This window comes from Zea mays, chromosome 2 (assembly GCF_902167145.1).
Source record: "Zea mays cultivar B73 chromosome 2, Zm-B73-REFERENCE-NAM-5.0, whole genome shotgun sequence".
In the NCBI taxonomy this organism is placed as follows: Eukaryota; Viridiplantae; Streptophyta; class Magnoliopsida; order Poales; family Poaceae; genus Zea; species Zea mays.
In genome coordinates, this window is record NC_050097.1 from 23,717,483 (window position 1) to 23,737,686 (window position 20,204).

A 20,204-nucleotide genomic window follows, 5' to 3' on the forward strand; every position below is an offset into this window, starting at 1 on the left:
GAAATTAATGCGCTTGTTTGAAGGTTGGTCAGCCAAGAATTCGTGGGAGAGACAGGAGTAAATGAGAGAGAGAGTGTGAGGGGGTATATAAAGGATCCCCCAAAAGCTGGCAGCCGTTGGGAGAAAAGGAGCAAAAACCGGTTGAACCGGTTTTCAGACCGGTTGAACCGGTTTCTACCAGGGGGATCCCGGTCCACTGAGCTACTCAGCCGGAGACTCGACCGGTTTCAAAACCGTCTGAGTAGGGAAAAAATTCGGCTCAACCGGTTTCTGAAAAATATCTGCTGCGACTTTTCTGACAGCTCTGACTGTCAGACAGGTCAGAGCAGAGGTGGCAGGTGAACAGTACCAAAACCGGTTGAACCAGTTTCTGGACCGGTTGAACCGGTTTTGGGGGCTGAAACCAAATTTTGAGAATTTTGAAGGGAACAAAAGGGGAGTCTTTGTGAGAAGTAAAATTTGTTTTTCTCAAGGGCATTCATGATCTGGGAAAATGATCTCCAAGGAGTTTTCAAGATTTTGAACTTGGCTCGTTTCACAACTTACTTAACCGTCACGGATCCCTCTTAATTGTACGGCGATTCCTATGAGTCAAGAATTATAAATTTAGCACCGCCGTTATTTCTTAGAACTTGGAGCACGCCATTTGATGTGGAATTTTAAATCCGCTGTGCTTTATACTTTTATGCTCGTAAGATCTGTGCTTCTCCTGTCTGTAGAAATACTGTGTACATACTAGGAGCAAACATGTTAGAATCTTAGTTTGTTTTGTCATTAGTCACCAAAACCCTCAATTAGGGTTGATTGCACTTACAATCTCCCCCTTTTTGGTGATTGATGCCAAAACAAACTAGAATGGAAATAAGAATTAAAAGTTACAAGTACTTGCGAGATAAAATCTTTTGTGTATGTGTAGCTCCCCCTAAATATGTGCATGAGTTTTGCGATATTAACATTGACTTGATATGTCAATTTGCAACATATTTAGAGATAGAGAACAATCAACACCATACACAAAAATGATGAGGTATGAAACATAATAGGATAGAAAGAGTAAAAAGTACACATTCAAGCTCATTATTGCATAGCATATGATATGAAAAATTCTACAGCTATTACAACAGTGATAACTCATCTCATCACATCATAAAAGTGTTTATGGCATTCGAGCCATGCATGCATCAAATAGTTATTACAGACCGATTGTTCATTACAAAAATAAAGGGGTACTGCATAAAGGGTACTGCATAATAAACTTTCTCCCCCTTTTTGGCAACAAGAACCAAAAAGAGGAGCGCCAATCCAATGATCACCAGTGGGGAGGAGGATGATGAGGAGCAAAGAGGTGTTGCGCCAGGTCAGAGGCAAAGTGTTCCTCTCCAGACTGGGCCGGAGGAGGAGCACTGCCAGAAGGGTCCTGGGGCGGAGGGTAAGAGGACGATTGACCCGGATCCCCGTGATACGGAGGCGGGACAAACTGCTCTGGATCATCAAAATAAGTTTCTTCTTCGACGTCATCAGCTGTCGTAAAAGGCACCCCATAAGCCTGCTGGTACCACTCGTTGACATCTGGAGGAGGAGGGTGGAGAGGTACATCAGGAGAGCGGGGGGCGAAGGGAGTACCCAAAGCGGAAGCTTGACGACGTAGGTTGTCGTCGGTCTCCCGCTGACGTCGAGCCACCTCATGAACATCTGCAGCAATGTTTCGGCACATGGAGAAGAATACCACAAACCCGTGGGCCAAGCGAGCACCCATCCCACGGCCACGACCTCGACCACGACCACGACCACGTGGTGTGGGAGATCCGCGGCCAGGGGAAGGGCGCGAGGCACCAGCAGCAGCAGCACCAGCACCAGCAGACGGACCCGCAGATGTATGAGCACGAGAACTGGAGGGGGCTTTTCTGAGACGCCCTGCTGGATTGTTGGGATCAATCCAGAAAGGTGTGTATGACTGATGTCTGGTACCTTTGTCAAATCTGAACTGGGTCACGACCTCAATCATCTTCATGATGAATGGAGCATGAAGACACCCCTTCAAAGGAAAGCAGGCGGCATGAATGATTTCCTGCCAAATCATGTCAAAGACATTTATCCTTTCTGAGCTGTTGGGTTTCATGAAAGAGAGCAAGACCTTGCTCTCCCCAAGAATGTTGATCTGATTACCCCCTTTTGGAATGAGGGTCATCCTGCAGAGGGAGTTGATATAACGATAATACTTATGAATGTTTGTCGACTCCCAATACTTCCCAGACTCAGAAAGATGAAGATCCTTGGCTTCATCTCTAGTAGGCTGCCGGAAATCATGTATCTTGATCTTGTCGCCGGAGATATCATCGTCAGAAAAACCAAGAATGTGAGCAAATCGACGATAGCTCATCTTATACCAACTACCTTCAATGAAGAAATTCAGATAAGGGTAGTTGTAATGACTCTCCTCGTCAGCTAGCTTTATCCGGAGAGTGGAGTAGAATTGAGCAATAACTTCATCATTCCAATCATATTGGAATGTCATGATATTCTTCATCTGTTTCCTTTCATGGACCCTCAATGCCTGTGACATTTCTGGGTCCTCAATGGCTTCACAACCTTCCCAGTTGATATAACGTTGATGCAAGATAGGTTGACGCTTCTTGGGGAGAATGACGGAATTATAAAAATCCACGTGATGAAGTGTCCAAAAGCGATTTCCATCGATCCTGGCATCGCGAATGCGCAATACAGGATTTTGGAAACGAAGATCCTGGACGAGAGCAGAGCCTCCACTGGCAGTGAAATCAGTGACTGGCTCATTGCCAGCACGCCGAGCCTCTGCCCGGTGGAGGACCAAGCCACGAATCACAGGAGCGTGGGCCGGGGGAAGATCAACTTCATCATCCTTCCCGCCATCATCATCACTTGCAGGCTCCCACGCCTGCGGATTCGTCGCAGGTCGAGACCGACCGGAAGGATTCCGGGGTGTCCGATCGCGAGCACTTTGAGACCCGGAGGCCTCAGCACCCAGCATGACATTGCCGCTTCCGCGCCCTCGCTTGGATCGAGAGCGTGGGGGAGTATCTCCGTGGATTTCCTGGTCATCCGAGGAGTCGGATTCAACCACGGACGGGTTCCTTCGACGCACCATTCTAAGAAATAAGAAATAGAATCTATGATGAGCAAGGATCAAACACGTTTGAGTAGAAACGCATAAGATATTGAGCATGCACTTCAACCGTTCATATGAGCGGTTCAACTACAACGAACAATATCAAATCGCTAATCTCTAACAATGTTTGTGACAAATGAAGATAATCTAAGTGTTGCAATCACTTAAACTAAAATGTACCCAACGAATGATACATTAGACAATCAAGAACGCGTAGGATCGAGTACAAGGAAATAAAATAGGGCAATACCTCGATCCGGAGATTGGGTCAAGAACTCCCAACGAGATGGAGGAAGATGATGGAAAGCGCCAGGATGAACGGATCTCCAACAACTCTTCCAAAAGTGAGAGGGCACGAGAGAGTTTTTGGAGTGGAGTGTGAAGGTGAGAGAGGAGAATGAGAGGGCGGCGGCGGCTGGAAAATGAGACTGAGAAGGGAAGAGGAGAGAGGGAGAGAAATAAAAGGGGGAAAGTCGGCCGCCAGAAAACAGAAAACCGGTTCAACCGGTTCAAAAACCGGTTCAACCGGTTCATGTCAAACTGCGCAGTAAAAGCGCGCAGAAAACGGAGTTGACTGCGCGAAAATTCTGGCAGTCTGACAGCACAGACTGCAAAACTGACAGCGCAGACTGCGCAGCTGTCAACGCAGACTGCGCGCAGACTGACGGCGCGAAGGCCAAAACCGGTTCAACCGGTTTCCACCAGGGAGAAACCGGTTGAGTGGCCTACTCAGCCGGTTTACTCAACCAGTTTCCAGATATTGCCCGGAAGGGCTATAATAGCACTTAGCAAATATGACATGAGATATTTTAAAGATAAAAATGTTATTTCTCATTTCATATTGCTCAAACAATCAATTTTCATCCATCAAATTTGATCAAAATTTTAGTTATTAAGTCACGTTTCGAGAATCCAAGATATTTAGCTCACTCCTAAGAAAACAAAACCTAGTCTCATCAAGGGGTTTTGTGAAGATATCGGCTAGTTGATTTTCGGTGCTCACATGAAATAGTTCGATATCTCCTTTGGCTTCGTGGTCTCTCAAGAAATGGTGTCTGATGTCAATATGTTTAGTTCTAGAGTGTTGCACCAGATTGTTTGCAAGTTTTATGGCACTCTCATTGTCACACAAAAGTGGAATTTTGTTAAACTCACAACCAAAATCTCTAAGGGTTTGCTTCATCCATAACAACTGTGCACAACATGCCCCAGCTGCTATGTATTCAGCTTCTGCAGTGGAAAGTGCAACACAATTTTGTTTCTTGGAACTCCATGACACTAAGGACCGCCCAAGGAATTGGCAAGTCCCAGTAGTGCTTTTTTGATCTACTTTGCAACTGGCATAATCTGAGTCAGAGTAGCCAAGCAAATCGAAAAGGGAGCCTTTAGGATACCATAATCCTAGGTTTTGGGTGTGGACTAAGTATCTTAGAATTCTCTTAACGGCTACAAGATGGCAATCTTTAGGATTTGCTTGAAAACGTGCACACATGCAAACACTCAACATTATATCAGGCCTAGATGCACATAAGTAAAGCAGTGATCCTATCATTGATCTATATAATTTTTGATCTACAGGTTTACCTTCCTCATTTAGGTCGAGATGTCCATTTGATGACATTGGAGTCTTGGCATGTTTTGCTTTTTCCATGCCAAACTTCTTGAGCATATCTTGTGTATATTTAGTTTGACATAGAAAAGTACCTTCCTTGAGTTGTTTGACTTGAAATCCCAGGAAGTATTTAAGCTCGCCCATCATAGACATCTCAAACCTGTTCGTCATTACTTTGCTAAACTCTTCACAAAATTTTTCATTAGTACTACCAAATATAATGTCATCAACATATATTTGGCACACAAATAATTCATTGTCAACTTTTTGAGTAAATAAAGTAGAGTCAGCTTTTCCTATTGTAAACCCATTCTTAATTAAAAAATCTTTAAGACAGTCATACCAAGCTCTAGGGGCTTGTTTAAGCCCGTAGAGTGCCTTGTGAAGTAGATAAACATGATTTGACTTCTTTGGGTCTTCAAAGCCCGGTGGTTGCTCCACATATACTCTCTCTTGTAGTGGTCCATTTAGAAAAGCGCTCTTGACATCCATTTGATATAGCTTGAAATCATGGTTAGTAGCATAGGCAATTAATATTCTAATTGATTCTAACCTTGCTACTGGCGCATATGTTTCACAAAAATCAAGTCCTTCCACTTGAGTATAGCCCTGGGCAACCAACCGTGCCTTGTTTCTTGTAACCACGCCATGTTCATCTTGTTTGTTCCTAAAGACCCATTTAGTCCCAATCACATTTTGTTTGGGTCTTTGGACTAAGGACCAGACTTCATTCCTAGTGAAGTTGTTCAACTCCTCTTGCATGGAAATTATCCAATCCGGATCACCCAATGCTTCTTCAACCTTAAGTGGCTCAAGAGAGGAAACAAACGACTAAAATTCACAAAAATTAGCTAAACGAGATCGAGTTGTTACCCCTCTCCTGATGCTACCCAGGATGTTGTCCACTGGATGATCCCTTTGAATTGTTTGATGGACTCTAGGATGAGGCACTGATGGATGTCTTTGTATTTGCTCCTCCTCATCATTCACTTGATCAAGAGGCACTTCACCATCAATACTTTCTTGTTCATCTTCTACCACTGCTGGCATCCTTTGATGATTTTCTTCATGGCTTGGATGACTTGAGGTTGATGGGTTTGCTTGGGTGGAGACTTTGTCACTCACCACCCTTGCACCCACATCAACTACCTCATTGGTCATCCATAAGGTTCCTTCTTCATCATCCTTTTCTTGGGGTCTCACCTCACCTATTGCAAGTTTCTTTATGGCCTCACAAGGTAGTTCTTCATTTCCTGCAGTGTCATTAGAAACATGCCCTTGCGAGCCATTAGACTCATCAAATGTCACGTCTATCGCTATTTCAACAAGACCGGTGGTATTGTTGAAAACACGATATCCATGCGCATTTGATGCATAACCAAGCAAGAAGCCCTCGTCCACTCTAGGAGCAAACTTTGAGCTCTTGACTTTCTTGTTAAGAATAAAACATTTACAACCAAATACTCTAAAATAATCAACTTTAGGTTTGTTACCAGTGAGAAGCTCATAAACAGTCTTTTTGTAGATCTTATGAAGATAGAGACGGTTGATTGCATGACAGGCGGTGTTGACCGCCTCTGCCCAAAAGTTGTCAGGTGTCTTGTACTCATCCAACATGGTTCTTGTAGCTTCAATTAGAGTTCGGTTCTTTCTTTCCATAACACCATTTTGTTGTGGAGTGTAAGGCACCGAGAACTCATGCTTGATTCCCTCTTCTCCTAAGAATTCTTCGACACCTGTGTTCTTGAATTCCGTCCCATTATCACTTCTCACTTTCTTGATTTTGAGCTCAAATTCATTTTGAGCTCTCCTCATGAATTTCTTCAATATTTCTTGAGTTTCACCTTTATCACTTCAAAAGAAAACCCAGGTGAATCGAGAAAAATCATCAACAATGACTAAACCATACTTACTACCACCAATGCTAATGTAGGCCACAGGTCCGAAGAGGTCCATGTGAAGAAGCTCCAATGGCCTCTTTGTTGTGACCACATTCTTTGATTGATGTGGGACTCCATGTTGCTTTCCTGCTTGGCATGCGCCACAAACCCTATCTTTCTCAAATACAACATTTGTTAGTCCAATGATGTGATTATCCTTTTGAAGTTTGGCTAAATTCCTCATACCGACATGGGCTAGCCGGCGATGCCATAGCCAACCCTTGTCGGACTTTGCCACTAAACAAGTCTCAGGCGTCACTTTACTTGTTGTGAAATCAACAAGATAAAGCTTGCCCTTCAAGCGACCGGTAAAGGCAACTGAGGAGTCCTCCCTTCTAAGGATCTTCACATTCACATCCGAAAATAAACAATTATAACCCATTCCACAAAGTTGTGAAACGAACAACAAATTATAGCTTAAAGAATCTACCAATAAAACATTTGAAAGTGATTGTTGGTTAGAGATAGGAATTTTACCAATACCAATCACCTTACTCTTGCCACTATCTCCAAACACAATTTCTTGTGCTTCTTGAGTTAGTTGCAATGTATGAAACCTGTCTTTCTCCCCGGTCATGTGATTTGTACATCCACTGTCAAGCACCCAACTTGACCCACCGGAGGAGTAGACCTGCAAAACAAGTTTAGGCTATGCTTTTAGGTACCCAAATTGAATTGGGTCCTATAGTGTTAGTTATAGCCTTGGGTACCCACACACTTCTTTTCATGACTTTTCGTTTAGTGTAGGCACCCACATATTTCACAACCAATTTCCCTAAATCCCATGTCAACATATAATCACAAAGATATGAGTGGGAAATGGGAGCATTAGATTTTTGTCCACTTGAGGATCCTACTTCCTTCATCTTACTCTTTGTGGAACTCAAGTTAACCTTTACCTGAGGTGACTTGTCATTTGAGGAGTGGATCCTCCCCAAGGCATCATATAGGGTGGTTCCCTCTATGAACTTGGGGGATCTCCACCCCTTATGCACTGTGCTAGGGTTTTCCTTGGATGAGTTGAACCCAAGCCCCCTTCTTCCATTGTTGGGCTTAAGGGACTTGTACTTGGGTTCAACTTTATTTAACCCATCATTGCTAGAGCATCTTTTCAAAATTTCTTTGACCTTCACCTGTGGGCTATTCTTCCTTGCATGGTTAGTTAGACAACAAGAAGCATGATATTTGGCACAATGTTTGCAAGAATTATCATTTAAGCTAGACTTAGATTCAAGTACTAAAGATGAGGCATTGATGTTCTTGCAATTTTCAAGTTGCACTTGAAGTTCTTGATTTTGAACATTCAAGCTTAACATGCTTGATTCAAGTGCATTCTTTTCATTTGCAAGATCAGCTATAGAGGTTTTCATGTCAATTACTTCTTTATCTTTATTCTCTATAGTTATCTTGACTAAAGAGACTTCCTTAGTCAAGACATCTAGCATTTCATCTTTATTGTGAATCAACTCTTGAAGCTCTAGGTTTCTTTCCTTTTCAAGGATAAGCAAGTCTTCTTGAGCATCAAGAGTTGCTTTTCTTTTATCTAGCTTTTCCATTAGTTTGGTGATAACATTGTATCCATTCAAGCCAAATTCTTTAATCATTTTATTTTTCATGGCAATTTGATCATCATCAACATCATTTGAAAAATCATTACTAAATAAGGTTACCTTATCTCCCTTTGCCATGAGGCAAGTTGGAGTGTAGGAGTCGTCTTGTAGGTTGGTGAAGAGTTGCGCGCTTGATGTAGATTGGATGGCCACATTTGCCACCACTTCCTCTTCTTCGGAGCTAGAACTCTCTTCATCGGAGTTCCATTCTTCACCAATATGGGCTTGACCATACTTCTTCTTTTTGAAGTATCCCTTAGTCTTGCCTCCCTTTTTAAACTTGTCCTTCTTGTATTCTTTCTTGGCTTCTTGTTCCTTCTTGTTAGGACAATCCACTATGAAATGACCGGTTTGGCCACATTCATAGCATGCCCTCTTCTTTCCTTTCCTTTGGAACTTGTCATTCTTCCTTACAAATTTCTTGAATGTTTTGATGAACATAGCCGTGTCTTCATCACTTGAGCTATCTTCATCACTTGAGGTCTCGACCACTTTCTTTGCTTTGTGGTCTTTGTTCTTCTTGAGGTTGTCTTGTTCATTTGTGATCAAGGCATGAGAGTCTCTTGTCTTGATGGGGGCTTCTTCGGACTCGTGTTGTTGAATTTTTGCAAATAATTGATGAGGCGTCATATCCTCATAGTCATCTCGATCCCTTATCATCCTTGCAAGACTCTTATCCTTTTCTTTATAAGCTCTCATGAACAATCTTGTGACCTTGGAGTCACTCCAATCTTCACTCCCAAGAACTCTTATTTTGTTGACCAACACCATCAACCGATCAAAGAGTGATTGAAGCGACTCACCCTTTGTCCAATCATATCTTGCAAGCTCACTTTCCAAAGCTTCAACTCTATGTCTTTTAGCTTTGGGATCTCCTTCATGTGACATTTTAAGAATATTCCAAATGTCACGGGCATCTTCTCTTCCTTGAACTTTCCGGTATTCTTCCGGACAAAGACTTCCTTTAATTATGCTCACTGCTTGAGCATTTCGATGAACCTCTTGCATCATTTCCGGAGTCATCTCTTCTCCTTGGGTGGGCTTATACATACCTACATTAACAATCTCCCAAAGACTAGGATGCACACCGATTAAATGCGACTTCATCTTGTCGACCCACTCATCATAGTTCAACTCACTAAGAGTTGGTAACTTTCTAAGTGGGGCGGAAGAGATGTTGGGAATATAATTTCTAGAGTAATCGAATTGAACTTTGCTAAATTCATTACCTTTGCTTTTAGTAGATGATCCTTCGGTGTTGAGACTTACCTTGCTCAATACCTTAGACACCAAAAGATCCACTAGATCGTCATTATAATCAAATGTTCCCTTACCTTTATCTTCTTCGGCCTTTCTTCTTGATTCTTCTTCTTCGGCCTTTTTCTTAGCATCTTCCTCTTTCATTTTGAGGAACATTCTCTCGGCAATCTTCATGGCGAGGTCGAGGACCTTGGGGTCCACTTCCTCACCGGAAGATGTGACGGGGATTTCCTCGAGGAGAGGATCCACATGGTCCCGTTGTGTAGACATGATCGTTTCCTCACGCGGTTAAGCGTAAAACGAGGCACGAAGCTTTGATACCAATTGAAAGTAGCCTAGAGGGGGGGTGAATAGGCTTCACCTGAAAATTTTCACTAAAAACTTCGAAATAGGTTAAATTAAAGTTGCACTAGTGCAAACCGGTTCAGTCGATTTTAATCACGACTGAACAAGTTTGAACCTGCTCAACTTAAATTTGATAATCTATTGAACAAATGCGAAGTAGTGAAGAATATAACTAAAGATTTGCCCTACACAAAATCTACTCAAATGAATAATATGAACCAACCACTGAATATAAAGCGCTTGACAAGAACACACAAGAACACGCGATATAACCCGAGGTTCGGCAACCACCACAAAGGTGTCCTACTCCTTGTTGAGGAACCCACAAAGGGCCGGGTCTTTTCCAACCCTAATCCTCCACAAGCCGACCACAAAGGTCAAGGCAATCTCTTATCAAATCAGCTCAAGGAGCGGGTGATACAAACTTCTTGGGGTCGTCCACAAATTTGGAGACTCCCAAGTAACCTCTAACCGTCAAGGAACACGAGGTTCCAAGAGTAACAAATCCGCACACGGTTAAGTTTGCAACGAGCTCAAGAACAAGAGAATGGGAGAATCGAGATGAAATTGACAGCGAGTTCGATCGAGTTCACCTCACACCAAGGGTCCTTCAAATGATTGAAGGAGATGCGATTGCGGGTGTGAAAGGTGAAATGAATGCGCTTGTTTGAAGGTTGGTCAGCCAAGAATTCGTGGGAGAGACAGGAGTAAATGAGAGAGAGAGTGTGAGGGGGTATATAAAGGATCCCCCAAAAGCTGGCAGCCGTTGGGAGAAAAGGAGCAAAAACCGATTGAACCGGTTTTCAGACCGGTTGAACCGGTTTCTACCAGGGGGATCCCGGTCCACTGAGCTACTCAGCCGGAGACTCGACCGGTTTCAAAACCGGCCGAGTAGGGAAAAAATTCGGCTCAACCGGTTTCTGAAAAATATCTGCTGCGACTTTTCTGACAGCTCTGACTGTCAGACAGGTCAGAGCAGAGGTGGTAGGTGAACAGTACCGAAATCGATTGAACCGGTTTTGGGGGCTGAAACCAAATTTTGAGAATTTTGAAGGGAACAAAAGGGGAGTCTTTGTGAGAAGTAAAATTTGTTTTTCTCAAGGGCATTCATGATCTGGGAAAATGATCTCCAAGGAGTTTTCAAAAGATTTTGAACTTGGCTCGTTTCACAACTTACTTAACCGTCGCGGATCCCTCTTAATTGTACGGCGATTCCTATGACTCAAGAATGATAAATTTAGCACCGCCGTTATTTCTTAGCACTTGGAGCACGCCATTTGATGTGGAATTTTAAATCCGCTGTGCTTTATACTTTTATGCTCGTAAGATCTGTGCTTCTCCTGTCTGTAGAAATACTGTGTACATACTAGGAGCAAACATGTTAGAATCTTAGTTTGTTTTGTCATTAGTCACCAAAACCCTCAATTAGGGTTGATTGCACTTACAACATCGAGTGTCTAAGTGTTGTTAAATGCTCCGAGGTACAGACTACCCCAAGCACTTGAATCTTCCATGGATGCCTCGAGCACGAGAGGCCTAGGGGACTTAAACTCATAAGCGACCCGAGGCACAAGGGAACTCAGGGACTTAGATTGTTCATTAGTCTCCTAGGGCCTAATGGGCCTCGTGGACTTAGACTATTCTAGCCATAGATGTCCTAGGGCATTAAGGGTCCTAAGCCTTGGAGTGCTCAAAGCTTGGTGCACCCTAGGTCCCTTATAAAGTTAATTGATGTCAAGCCCATGCCTAGATGAGGTCCTTAGGCTATGGGGCCTTAGGAGCGGTGGCCCCAATAGATGGGCCTTGCAATAACATCTTATATTGGGATCCTTGAATGCATCTTATCCACAATCGATGTTATGGCCTTCCTTGGACGCTGCAGAGGCACCTAAGTCCACTATCGGGCTGGTCCTATAGGCATGCCCATCTTTTTGGTGCTCCATGTGTCCAATTTTTGACTCATTACACCTTTGAGTTTTCTAAGATATCTAGGTAATTTTATAAGTTTTCAAGACATTATATGGCTTCGTAGATTTTGGTTTAAACTTTTGCTTTATTGAGATTGATGTTGAAAGCTCCACTTTCACTTTTCGGTGAGTTTTGGTGTTTTGTTTGGTTCTTCGCTAGTGAGTGTTCCACTATGTTATCTGGTTATCACCAAGAATTTCGAGCCACTGGTTAATTACTCTCGTAATCTCGTTGGTGTTTTGTAGGGTTATTTTTGAGAGAATGCATGGCTAGTTTAGAAGAAACTTTAATTGGCTTTTATTCACACCTCTGGCCAGTGATCACCTAGTTAAGTGCTTCCTGATAAAGGCATATAACGAGGTTGTGGGTTGCATGCCACGTTGTAGCTACTTTTAGTGTGAGTCTGTGAGATATGCAAGGCAGCAACAGAAATCAGTTTTGAGGCGTGCGTGGAATCCGCGATGCGCCTCGCGTACACGCTAAAGCTCAGCATGTAGCCGTGGAGCGCGTGTTCGCCACAGGCGACGCGATCGCAGCCGTCCGTTCCTGAGAACCCTAGCGGATTCCGCTATAAGTATCCCGCCCGTGGGCGTGTGGCAGCCACGCTCCCATCCTCATCCATCGACAGTTCTCTCCTGCTCACTCACTCCCTTGGCCTTCTCCAGTCCTCTGTCCTCGATCGATCGGCTTGTTTACTTCCTTAGCTTGGAGATCCATTTCCATGGACCCTCACCTCAGCTCCCACGTTCACGCGGCAGCTGCGGCGGCCTCGGCTTTCCCCGATGGTAAGAAGTTGGAGAGTGACGTGCTGCCTCCAGGGGTCGTGACCCTCGACGTCGAGGCGGGTGCGCCGACGAACGCGGCCGGGGCCGATCCGCGCGACGGCGACGACGGGGACGCCGGCTTCGACTACATGGCCCGCGCGCAGTGGCTCCGCGCGGCCGTCCTCGGCGCGAACGACGGCCTCGTCTCCGTGGCCTCCCTCATGATCGGCATCGGCGCCGTGAACGCGACGCGCAAGGCCATGCTGGTCTCCGGCATGGCGGGGCTCGTGGCCGGCGCCTGCAGCATGGCCATCGGCGAGTTCGTCTCCGTGTACGCGCAGTACGACATCGAGGTCTCGCAGATCAAGCGCGACGGCGAGGAAGCCGCCAGGGACAGCCTGCCGAGCCCGACGCAGGCCGCGATCGCGTCGGCGCTGGCGTTCGCGTTTGGCGCCCTCCTGCCGCTGCTGGCGGGGGTGTTCGTACCGTCGTGGGCCGCCAGGGTGGCCGCGGTGTGCGCCGCGACCAGCGTCGGCCTGGCCGGGTTCGGCGTGGCGGGCGCGTACCTGGGCGGCGCCAACATGCTGAGGTCCGGCCTGAGGGTGCTCCTGGGCGGCTGGTTCGCCATGCTCGTCACGTTCGGTGTGCTCCGGCTGTTCGGGACGGTCTTCCACATACAAGTCTCGTCGGCGTGATAGCTCTCGGAGTCTCGGGCTATGGTGGCAAATGAAATAACGATCCAGGGCCCAGGGGCCTAGCTATAGCTCTTGACATCGGAATGTGAAATTAAAACCTGCATGTCTTGAGTAAAAAACTAGCGGTCGCCTGGATAGCGAAATAGAGGCATGGGTGTGGGTGTGTCCGTGTGGCAGTGGATGTACTGCTTTATTGTAATGTTATCTTGTGCTACTGGTATCTGCTGACGAGAAAATCGAACACAGATTGTATAATTGTATTATACCGCTGCTCGTCTACTCGCTTGCCTGTTGTCCGTGTCAATTCCTCGTGATCTCGAAGGCTCACATGGTACATATGTGCAATGCCGCGGCTTGTGAAAGTCAAACTATGTACGCTTTCGGTTTGATATGCACTTTACAAAACGAATTAATCTTTTCAACATACCCATGAACTGAATGTCACAAACAGCCAAAACAACAACAACAAATATATATTTTTATTTGGTCAAATAAAATAAAAATCGATATGCTACAGCAGGGGCTATTTCATTTCAGCTTATTTACAGCAGAATCTGAAACTTCTGTTTTTTTTTCTTCCGGTTGAGCAGCAAAGACTTTTAGCTGCTACTGCTTTAGATAGCCAAAAGACAATCATACAAGTAATTCACTTTTGGAAGTGATGAATGATATTTCCTCCAATATCCTGGCTAAAGATGGATCAGTATGAGTTGGCATGCACCTCTCAGTTATCATGCCTGAGCACCCATATATCCTGAAGACGACGGTTGGATGCTGAGCAATAAGTAGGCCGGTCTGGGATAATAAAACAGACAAAGAATGCAGTAGTAAGAAACATTTCTGTGCCAGAATGATGAACTTGTAGTGGACAAACCGGGTAAAGTTGGACCTTTCAGTACCCGCATAAAGCTTTACTTGAAGTGCTTATTATCATTGCCTTTTTAGCACTTGGTTTATCCAAGATAATGAATGTTTGCTAAAAATGCCAAAAGGAATTAGCCTTTTTTTTTGGTTATTTGACGTCTAGGTTTTTTCTTAGGTCCTGTATAAATTCACTAGTGCTATTAAATAGCTACTCCTGCTGGCGGGAGTAGCTAATACCTACTACTGAGTATTAGTAGCTAGCTAATTATTAGAGATTGTTTGAATTCACCTGCTAATATTTGGTTAGAGGTGTATATATATAAACTGTTATCACCTCTCCATCAGCTAATGAGTACTTGTTAGCACCTCCACTTGCTAACATTATTGTTAGCATGTCTGTTTGAATCTCTACATGCTAATTTTAGCTGATAAATATCAACACAAATAGATTCGGACAAGCCTTTAATCTTCTGTCTACCCGTGATTTTTTCTTCTTTCCCATCTACCTGATGGAAACAAAAGTTGAGTGTTTTAATTTTTCTCATTAGAAAGTCATATAAAAATGTGCGACAAACAATTTATGTGTTAATCCTCTTAAAACACTGGAATTATCGCAACACCTTTTGATTTAGTTGGATCTTGGTATGACTTTGCTTCATCTAGCTAGAGCAACTTTGCTCCAAAACATGGTGGATCATCTTTGCTCTGAAGTCTAGGTCATTTTTTCATAACTCACTACGGGAATCCAGGCCTTTGCCGAGTGACAGGAGCTTTGCCGAGTGCTTTTTGTCGGGTACTCGACAACGACTTCTTTGCCGAGAGCCACACTCGGCAAAGTCCTACACTCGGTAACGAGGTCGTTTACCGAGTGCAGGACACTCGGTACAGAAATACACTCGGCAAAGACGTCTTTGCCGAGTGCCGAACCCTCGGCAAAGGCGGCGCTCGGCAAAGAGCCGTCAGCGGCCGTCTAAAGCTGACGGCCGTTAACCTTTGCCGAGGGCCGGTAGTTGGCACTCGGCAAAGACCTCTTTACCGAGTGCCTTTTTTGGGCACTCGGCAAAGTATATTTTTATTTTTTAAAATTTTGGCAACCAAACTTTTTTGTGGTATGTTCCGACACTATGTAGACCTACATGTACTATTTTGGGACAATTATAACAGTGTTTTCAATAGCTAGTAGATTTAGTTCGTTTATTTGAATTTCTTCGGAAAATTCAGATTTGAACTGCAAGTCACTCGAAACTTGGAAAACTGTGCATTCAAAAATGATACTCATCCTATTTAGCACAAGTTACGACTGATTTCAGGAGCGTAACGGAAACTTCGAGCAACATGCTCACTAAACATGGTCGTGAACTTGCCATCCACATGTTTAAAAATTGTATAAAACACAAACAAAGTCAGAAACTCTATGATTTCAGGTGTGGATCTCTTAGGTTTCTACATATAGTGCGTCACAACTTTCTCGAAACTTTCTCAAATTTTTATCACAGCCTCTATATATGATATCATGACACGTGGACAAGTTTCATGATTTTCTGACTTTTTTGTGTTTTATATAATTTTTAAACATGTGGATGGCAAGTTCACGGTCATGTTTAGTGAGCATGTTGCTCGAAGTTTCCGGTCCGCTCCTGAAATCGGTCGTAACTTGTGCTAAATAGGATGGGTATCATTTTTGCATGCACAGTTTTCCAAGTTTCGAGTGACTTGTAGTTCAAATCTGAATTTTCCGAAGAAATTCAAATAAACAAACTAAATCTACTAGCTATTGAAAACACTGTTATAATTGTCCCAAAATGGTACATGTAGGTCTACATAGTATAGAAACATACCACAAAAAGTTTGGTTGCCAAAATTTTAAAAATAAAAATACACTTTGCCGAGTGTCCAGGCTTGGACACTCGGCAAAGAAGCCTTTGCCGAGTGCCAGCCGTGTGGCACTCGGCATAGTATTTCTAAAACCTTAAGTCCATTCTTTGTCGAGTGCCTGTCATTGGGCACTCGGCAAAGACTCCTTTGCCGAGTGCCGGATCCAGGGCACTCGGCAAAGACTATTTTTAAATTTTTAAAAAATCTTTGCCGAGTGCCAGATCGCGGGCACTCGGCAAAGAAGTGAAAGTTAATCGACGACCAGCTTCTCCTTCTTCTCTCTCACTCACTCACGCTCACTCTCTCTCACCCCCGCGCGCCGCCGCCATCTCCCCGCCACCCCCGCGCGTCGCAGCCGTCGCCGCCCGCGCGCGCCCCCGCCCTCGTGCCCCGCGACCCTGTGCACCGCCGCCGCCGTCCACGCTCGTCACGCCGCCCCCGCGCCGCCACTGCTCGCCGCACCGCCCCCGCCCGCGCGCTCTCGGCCCCACTTCCCGCCAGCTCGCGCACGCCGCTGCCTGTACGCGCCCCCTCCCCCGCACGCCCTGCCCCGCGCCCCGCGACACCCGGGCGCCACCGCCGCCCGCGCGCGCGCCGCCGCGCCATCTCCATCAATCACCGTAGCTCCGGCCATCTCCGGACACCACGCCATCTTCGCCATCTTCCCCGGCTAAGGTATACATTTCTAATATATGCATATGGTTGGTACATAGGAAATTACATGTGATTGATTATATGTGGTTAAACGTAGTTTGCATGTGATTGGTCTATAGGAAATTATATTTCTAATATATGCGTATGATTGGTCTATAGGAAATTACATTTCTAATATATGCGTATGTGGCTATGGTTATATGTGATTTCCGGTCATCGTGCCATTGAATTATGCGTGTATGTCAGCCATCATGCTGATAGTTTTATTTGCAGGATTTCGAAACCTCCCTGTGCAGGGGAGGTGCTGCCGAAATTTTCTATTGCTAGGCATCTGTTAGAGGATGGAGGACCGTGAGTGGATGTACACGGGTCGTAGAGGAAGGAACGATGTCACCACTGAATGGATTAGAAAGACCGATGATTTCGTGGAACGAGCATATGGCGAAGCTGCTAAAGGAGCGAGTCTAGTCCCATACCCGTGTAGCAAATGTGCCAACCGGAAAAGAAAACCAAAGAAGACTAAGGTAGAACATATTTGGAAGAATGGATTTACGTCGGGCTATACTCAATGGATCTTTCATGGTGAAGCGCATCGTAGGAGAGAGGAGGTGCTGAGACAACGCGTCGAGGATTATGATGCCGATGCAGGGGTAGTGGATATGTTGAACGACTATCAGGAGGCACAGTACACGGGAGGATGTATGGATGACGAGCCAGAGCTGACTGCAAAGGCGTTCTACGACATGTTTGACGCGGCATAGAAGCCCCTTCACGGCCAGACAAAGGTTTGTCAACTGGATGTCATTGGGCGTGTAATGGCGTTCAAGTCGTAGTACATCATGAGTAGAGACACATTCGATGGCTTGTTGACGGTTATTGGGAGCCTGCTTCCAGATGATCACGTTCTGCTAAAAAGCATGTACGAGGCACAGAAACTCCTTCGTGCACTCAAGATGACGTATGAGCAGATTCATGCTTGTCCGAAGGGCTACGTGCTAATCTTGGGATAGTCAAAATTCGACAAGATTCCACCTTACCAGGAGACGATGTCTATATCGTGGCCCAACAGGCCACACAAGTGTATTATCTCCCATATGCGTGCCAAACGAAAGAACATCTTAAGGGTTGGGATGTTGTGTATAAGGTATCGCCGCACGGGAGGTTACCTGTTCCTAACGATGAAGATTATAACTTAGACCCGGACACATATGATGGAGAGTTCTTCCAAGAAGATGGGCTAGAAGGGCGATTTGAGATAGACTTAACCGAAGCTATCAGAATGGACGTAGATATTGAAATGCTTGTTGATGAGGAGGAGGATGAGGTGCAAAATGATAATGACTTAGTAATCTTTGAAGGCAATAACATTAATGACGAACTTGCGTCTTTCGATGGTGTTAACTATGAAATGGTTGATAGTGATGATGAGAGTTATTATCCGGCTAACCCCGACACATATGAAGATTATTTTTAATCGATGTAATGCTATATGACTTTTTATTTCGCACCTGTTTTTAAATACATCTTTTTATATGTGCTTATTTGTTTACTCTTAATTATAGGTTTTTGGACAAATATGGTGGGCGGTAATTGGCTGAGGAGGAGGAGGGGGAGGAGGAGCAGGACGACAGACGAGGCAGAGCAGGCGGCATAGCAGGACGACCTTGTCCAGCAGTAGGCGGCGCAACAGGACGACGATGACCAGCAGCAGGACGACGATGAAGCTCAGCAGACCGCCTCAGGTTCTAGCGCCTCAAGTTCGAGGAGCATCTACCTGCAAGGTCCCGCGAGTCTCCCTCAGCGTCCCATACTTCGGGACAGGCGACCGCTGATTCGGCCAAATGGGGAGAGGCATGTAACTTTATATTCTTCATTATTGTTCATATTATATGTTCAAAATCATAATTAAAACTAATACTTTTTATTTGTCACTTGGACAGGTCTTGGACGGTTGTGGATTATGCTGGGGGTCATCGTCGCCTCCCTAATGACATCCTCGGCCTGTTGTGCAGGGAACACTTCCCTGGACTGGTTGAGTACGCCGGAGTGATGGGCTCAGCCTACACCTTTGACCACTACGCCGTCGCCCCCGATGCAGTAGACCGGGACGACCGGGAATTCAATAACAAGGCGGAGCAGGTGAAGCAAGAGCTATGGGTAAGACTTAGTATAATGTAAAATATGTCGTATTCATTGCAAATTCTAGAAATATTGTATGGATATATTGTTTTTGTATGCAGGATTTCTTTAGATGCGAGGCTGAATACGAGGCTAGGGCGGATGTGGTGGCCACCACGAGCTATAAGAAGCTCGTCGTGGACATGCACTATGAGGCCCGAATCTAGGAATCGTCAGCTACCACGGCTCCGTCCTTGGGAGAGGGTGACCAAGCAGCAAGCCCGAACCATGTCGTTGACCAGGGACCAGTACCTGCAGGTAAAGTCATGGATGTTTGGTACCATTACTCCATGCATGAATTTTATTTTATCTTCTCATATGCACTTTACGTGTTTACTTTATAGATGATTCCACATTGGTGCGCCGCACATTCTCTATACTGGGAGCAGATGGTGGATAGGTGGTGCTCACCTGAGTGGGACGAGGCGCACAACACTAGCTGGAAACGGCGTTTGATGATGCAAGGTCCCGCCCACCACCAAGGCAGCCGGAGCCTGGGCCAATATGCAGAAGCATGGGTAAGCCCTCTTTTTTATTTAGGTATATAGCACTGAATTAGATATTATTTCTAACTATCTCATTGGTTTTCTTGCAGTCGACGTCACATGGTGGCCGGCCTTGCTCCATCTTCTCGGTCTATGCTATGGCCCATAAGGGCAAGGCGAAGTCCGACGTCACCTACAGCCTGGATGACGGGCCCGAGGCCTACACCAACCCCGCCGTCATAACCGCCTTCATGACTACACCACCATGGCGCAGGAGGTCCATGGCCCAGAATATGATCCGAGCACCGAGCAGACCGACCCCGATGTGCTCATGAGGGTCGGAGGAGGCAAGAGACATGGGCGGTACTGGATTGCCGACGGGGCAATCGACTCGTCCTCCACTCCCACTCATTCTCACGTGTGAGCAAGGAGCACGGGCTCGAGTCCAGCCATACGACCTCAGCACGACAGCTCATAGCATCGCATACATCAACTCGAGGTTAGTGCTTCTGTAACTCGTCCTTACTTGAGTTATATACCTTCTCTTTGAGTTACTATAACGTTGGCTTGTAATATTACAGACCTAACTAGAAGAGATGGAGGCGAGGATGATGGCGGAGCGGGAGGCGGAGCGGGTGGCTCGCGAGGCAGATCATCAGAGGATGGCGGAGATGTTCCAGTACATGCAGAGCCTTGGCGCCGCACAGGGTTTCGCTTCGCCACCTCTATTGTTCCCTGCAGTTGACCCCGCTCTGTTCCATACTCCTGTGAGTATCAAAATTGTAGTTAGATGTTGGTAATTCATCTGG

General features: G+C 45.4%; 1 protein-coding gene across 1 annotated transcript; it reads left to right on the top strand.

Annotated features, from left to right (window-relative positions):
* The first annotated feature begins 12,504 nt into the window (after positions 1 to 12,504).
* Positions 12,505 to 13,601, top strand: LOC100383083 (Vacuolar iron transporter homolog 1). Its single transcript, NM_001175754.1, has one exon. It carries the CDS (start codon positions 12,602 to 12,604, stop codon positions 13,337 to 13,339), a length of 738 nt encoding a protein of 245 aa, NP_001169225.1. The 5' UTR covers positions 12,505 to 12,601; the 3' UTR covers positions 13,340 to 13,601.
* The last annotated feature ends 6,603 nt before the right edge of the window (positions 13,602 to 20,204 follow it).

Bases quoted from the DNA above. Each gene is read 5' to 3' on its own strand.
- LOC100383083 (NM_001175754.1), top strand. From the start codon at position 12,602: ATGGACCCTCACCTCAGCTCCCACGTTCACGCGGCAGCTGCGGCGGCC.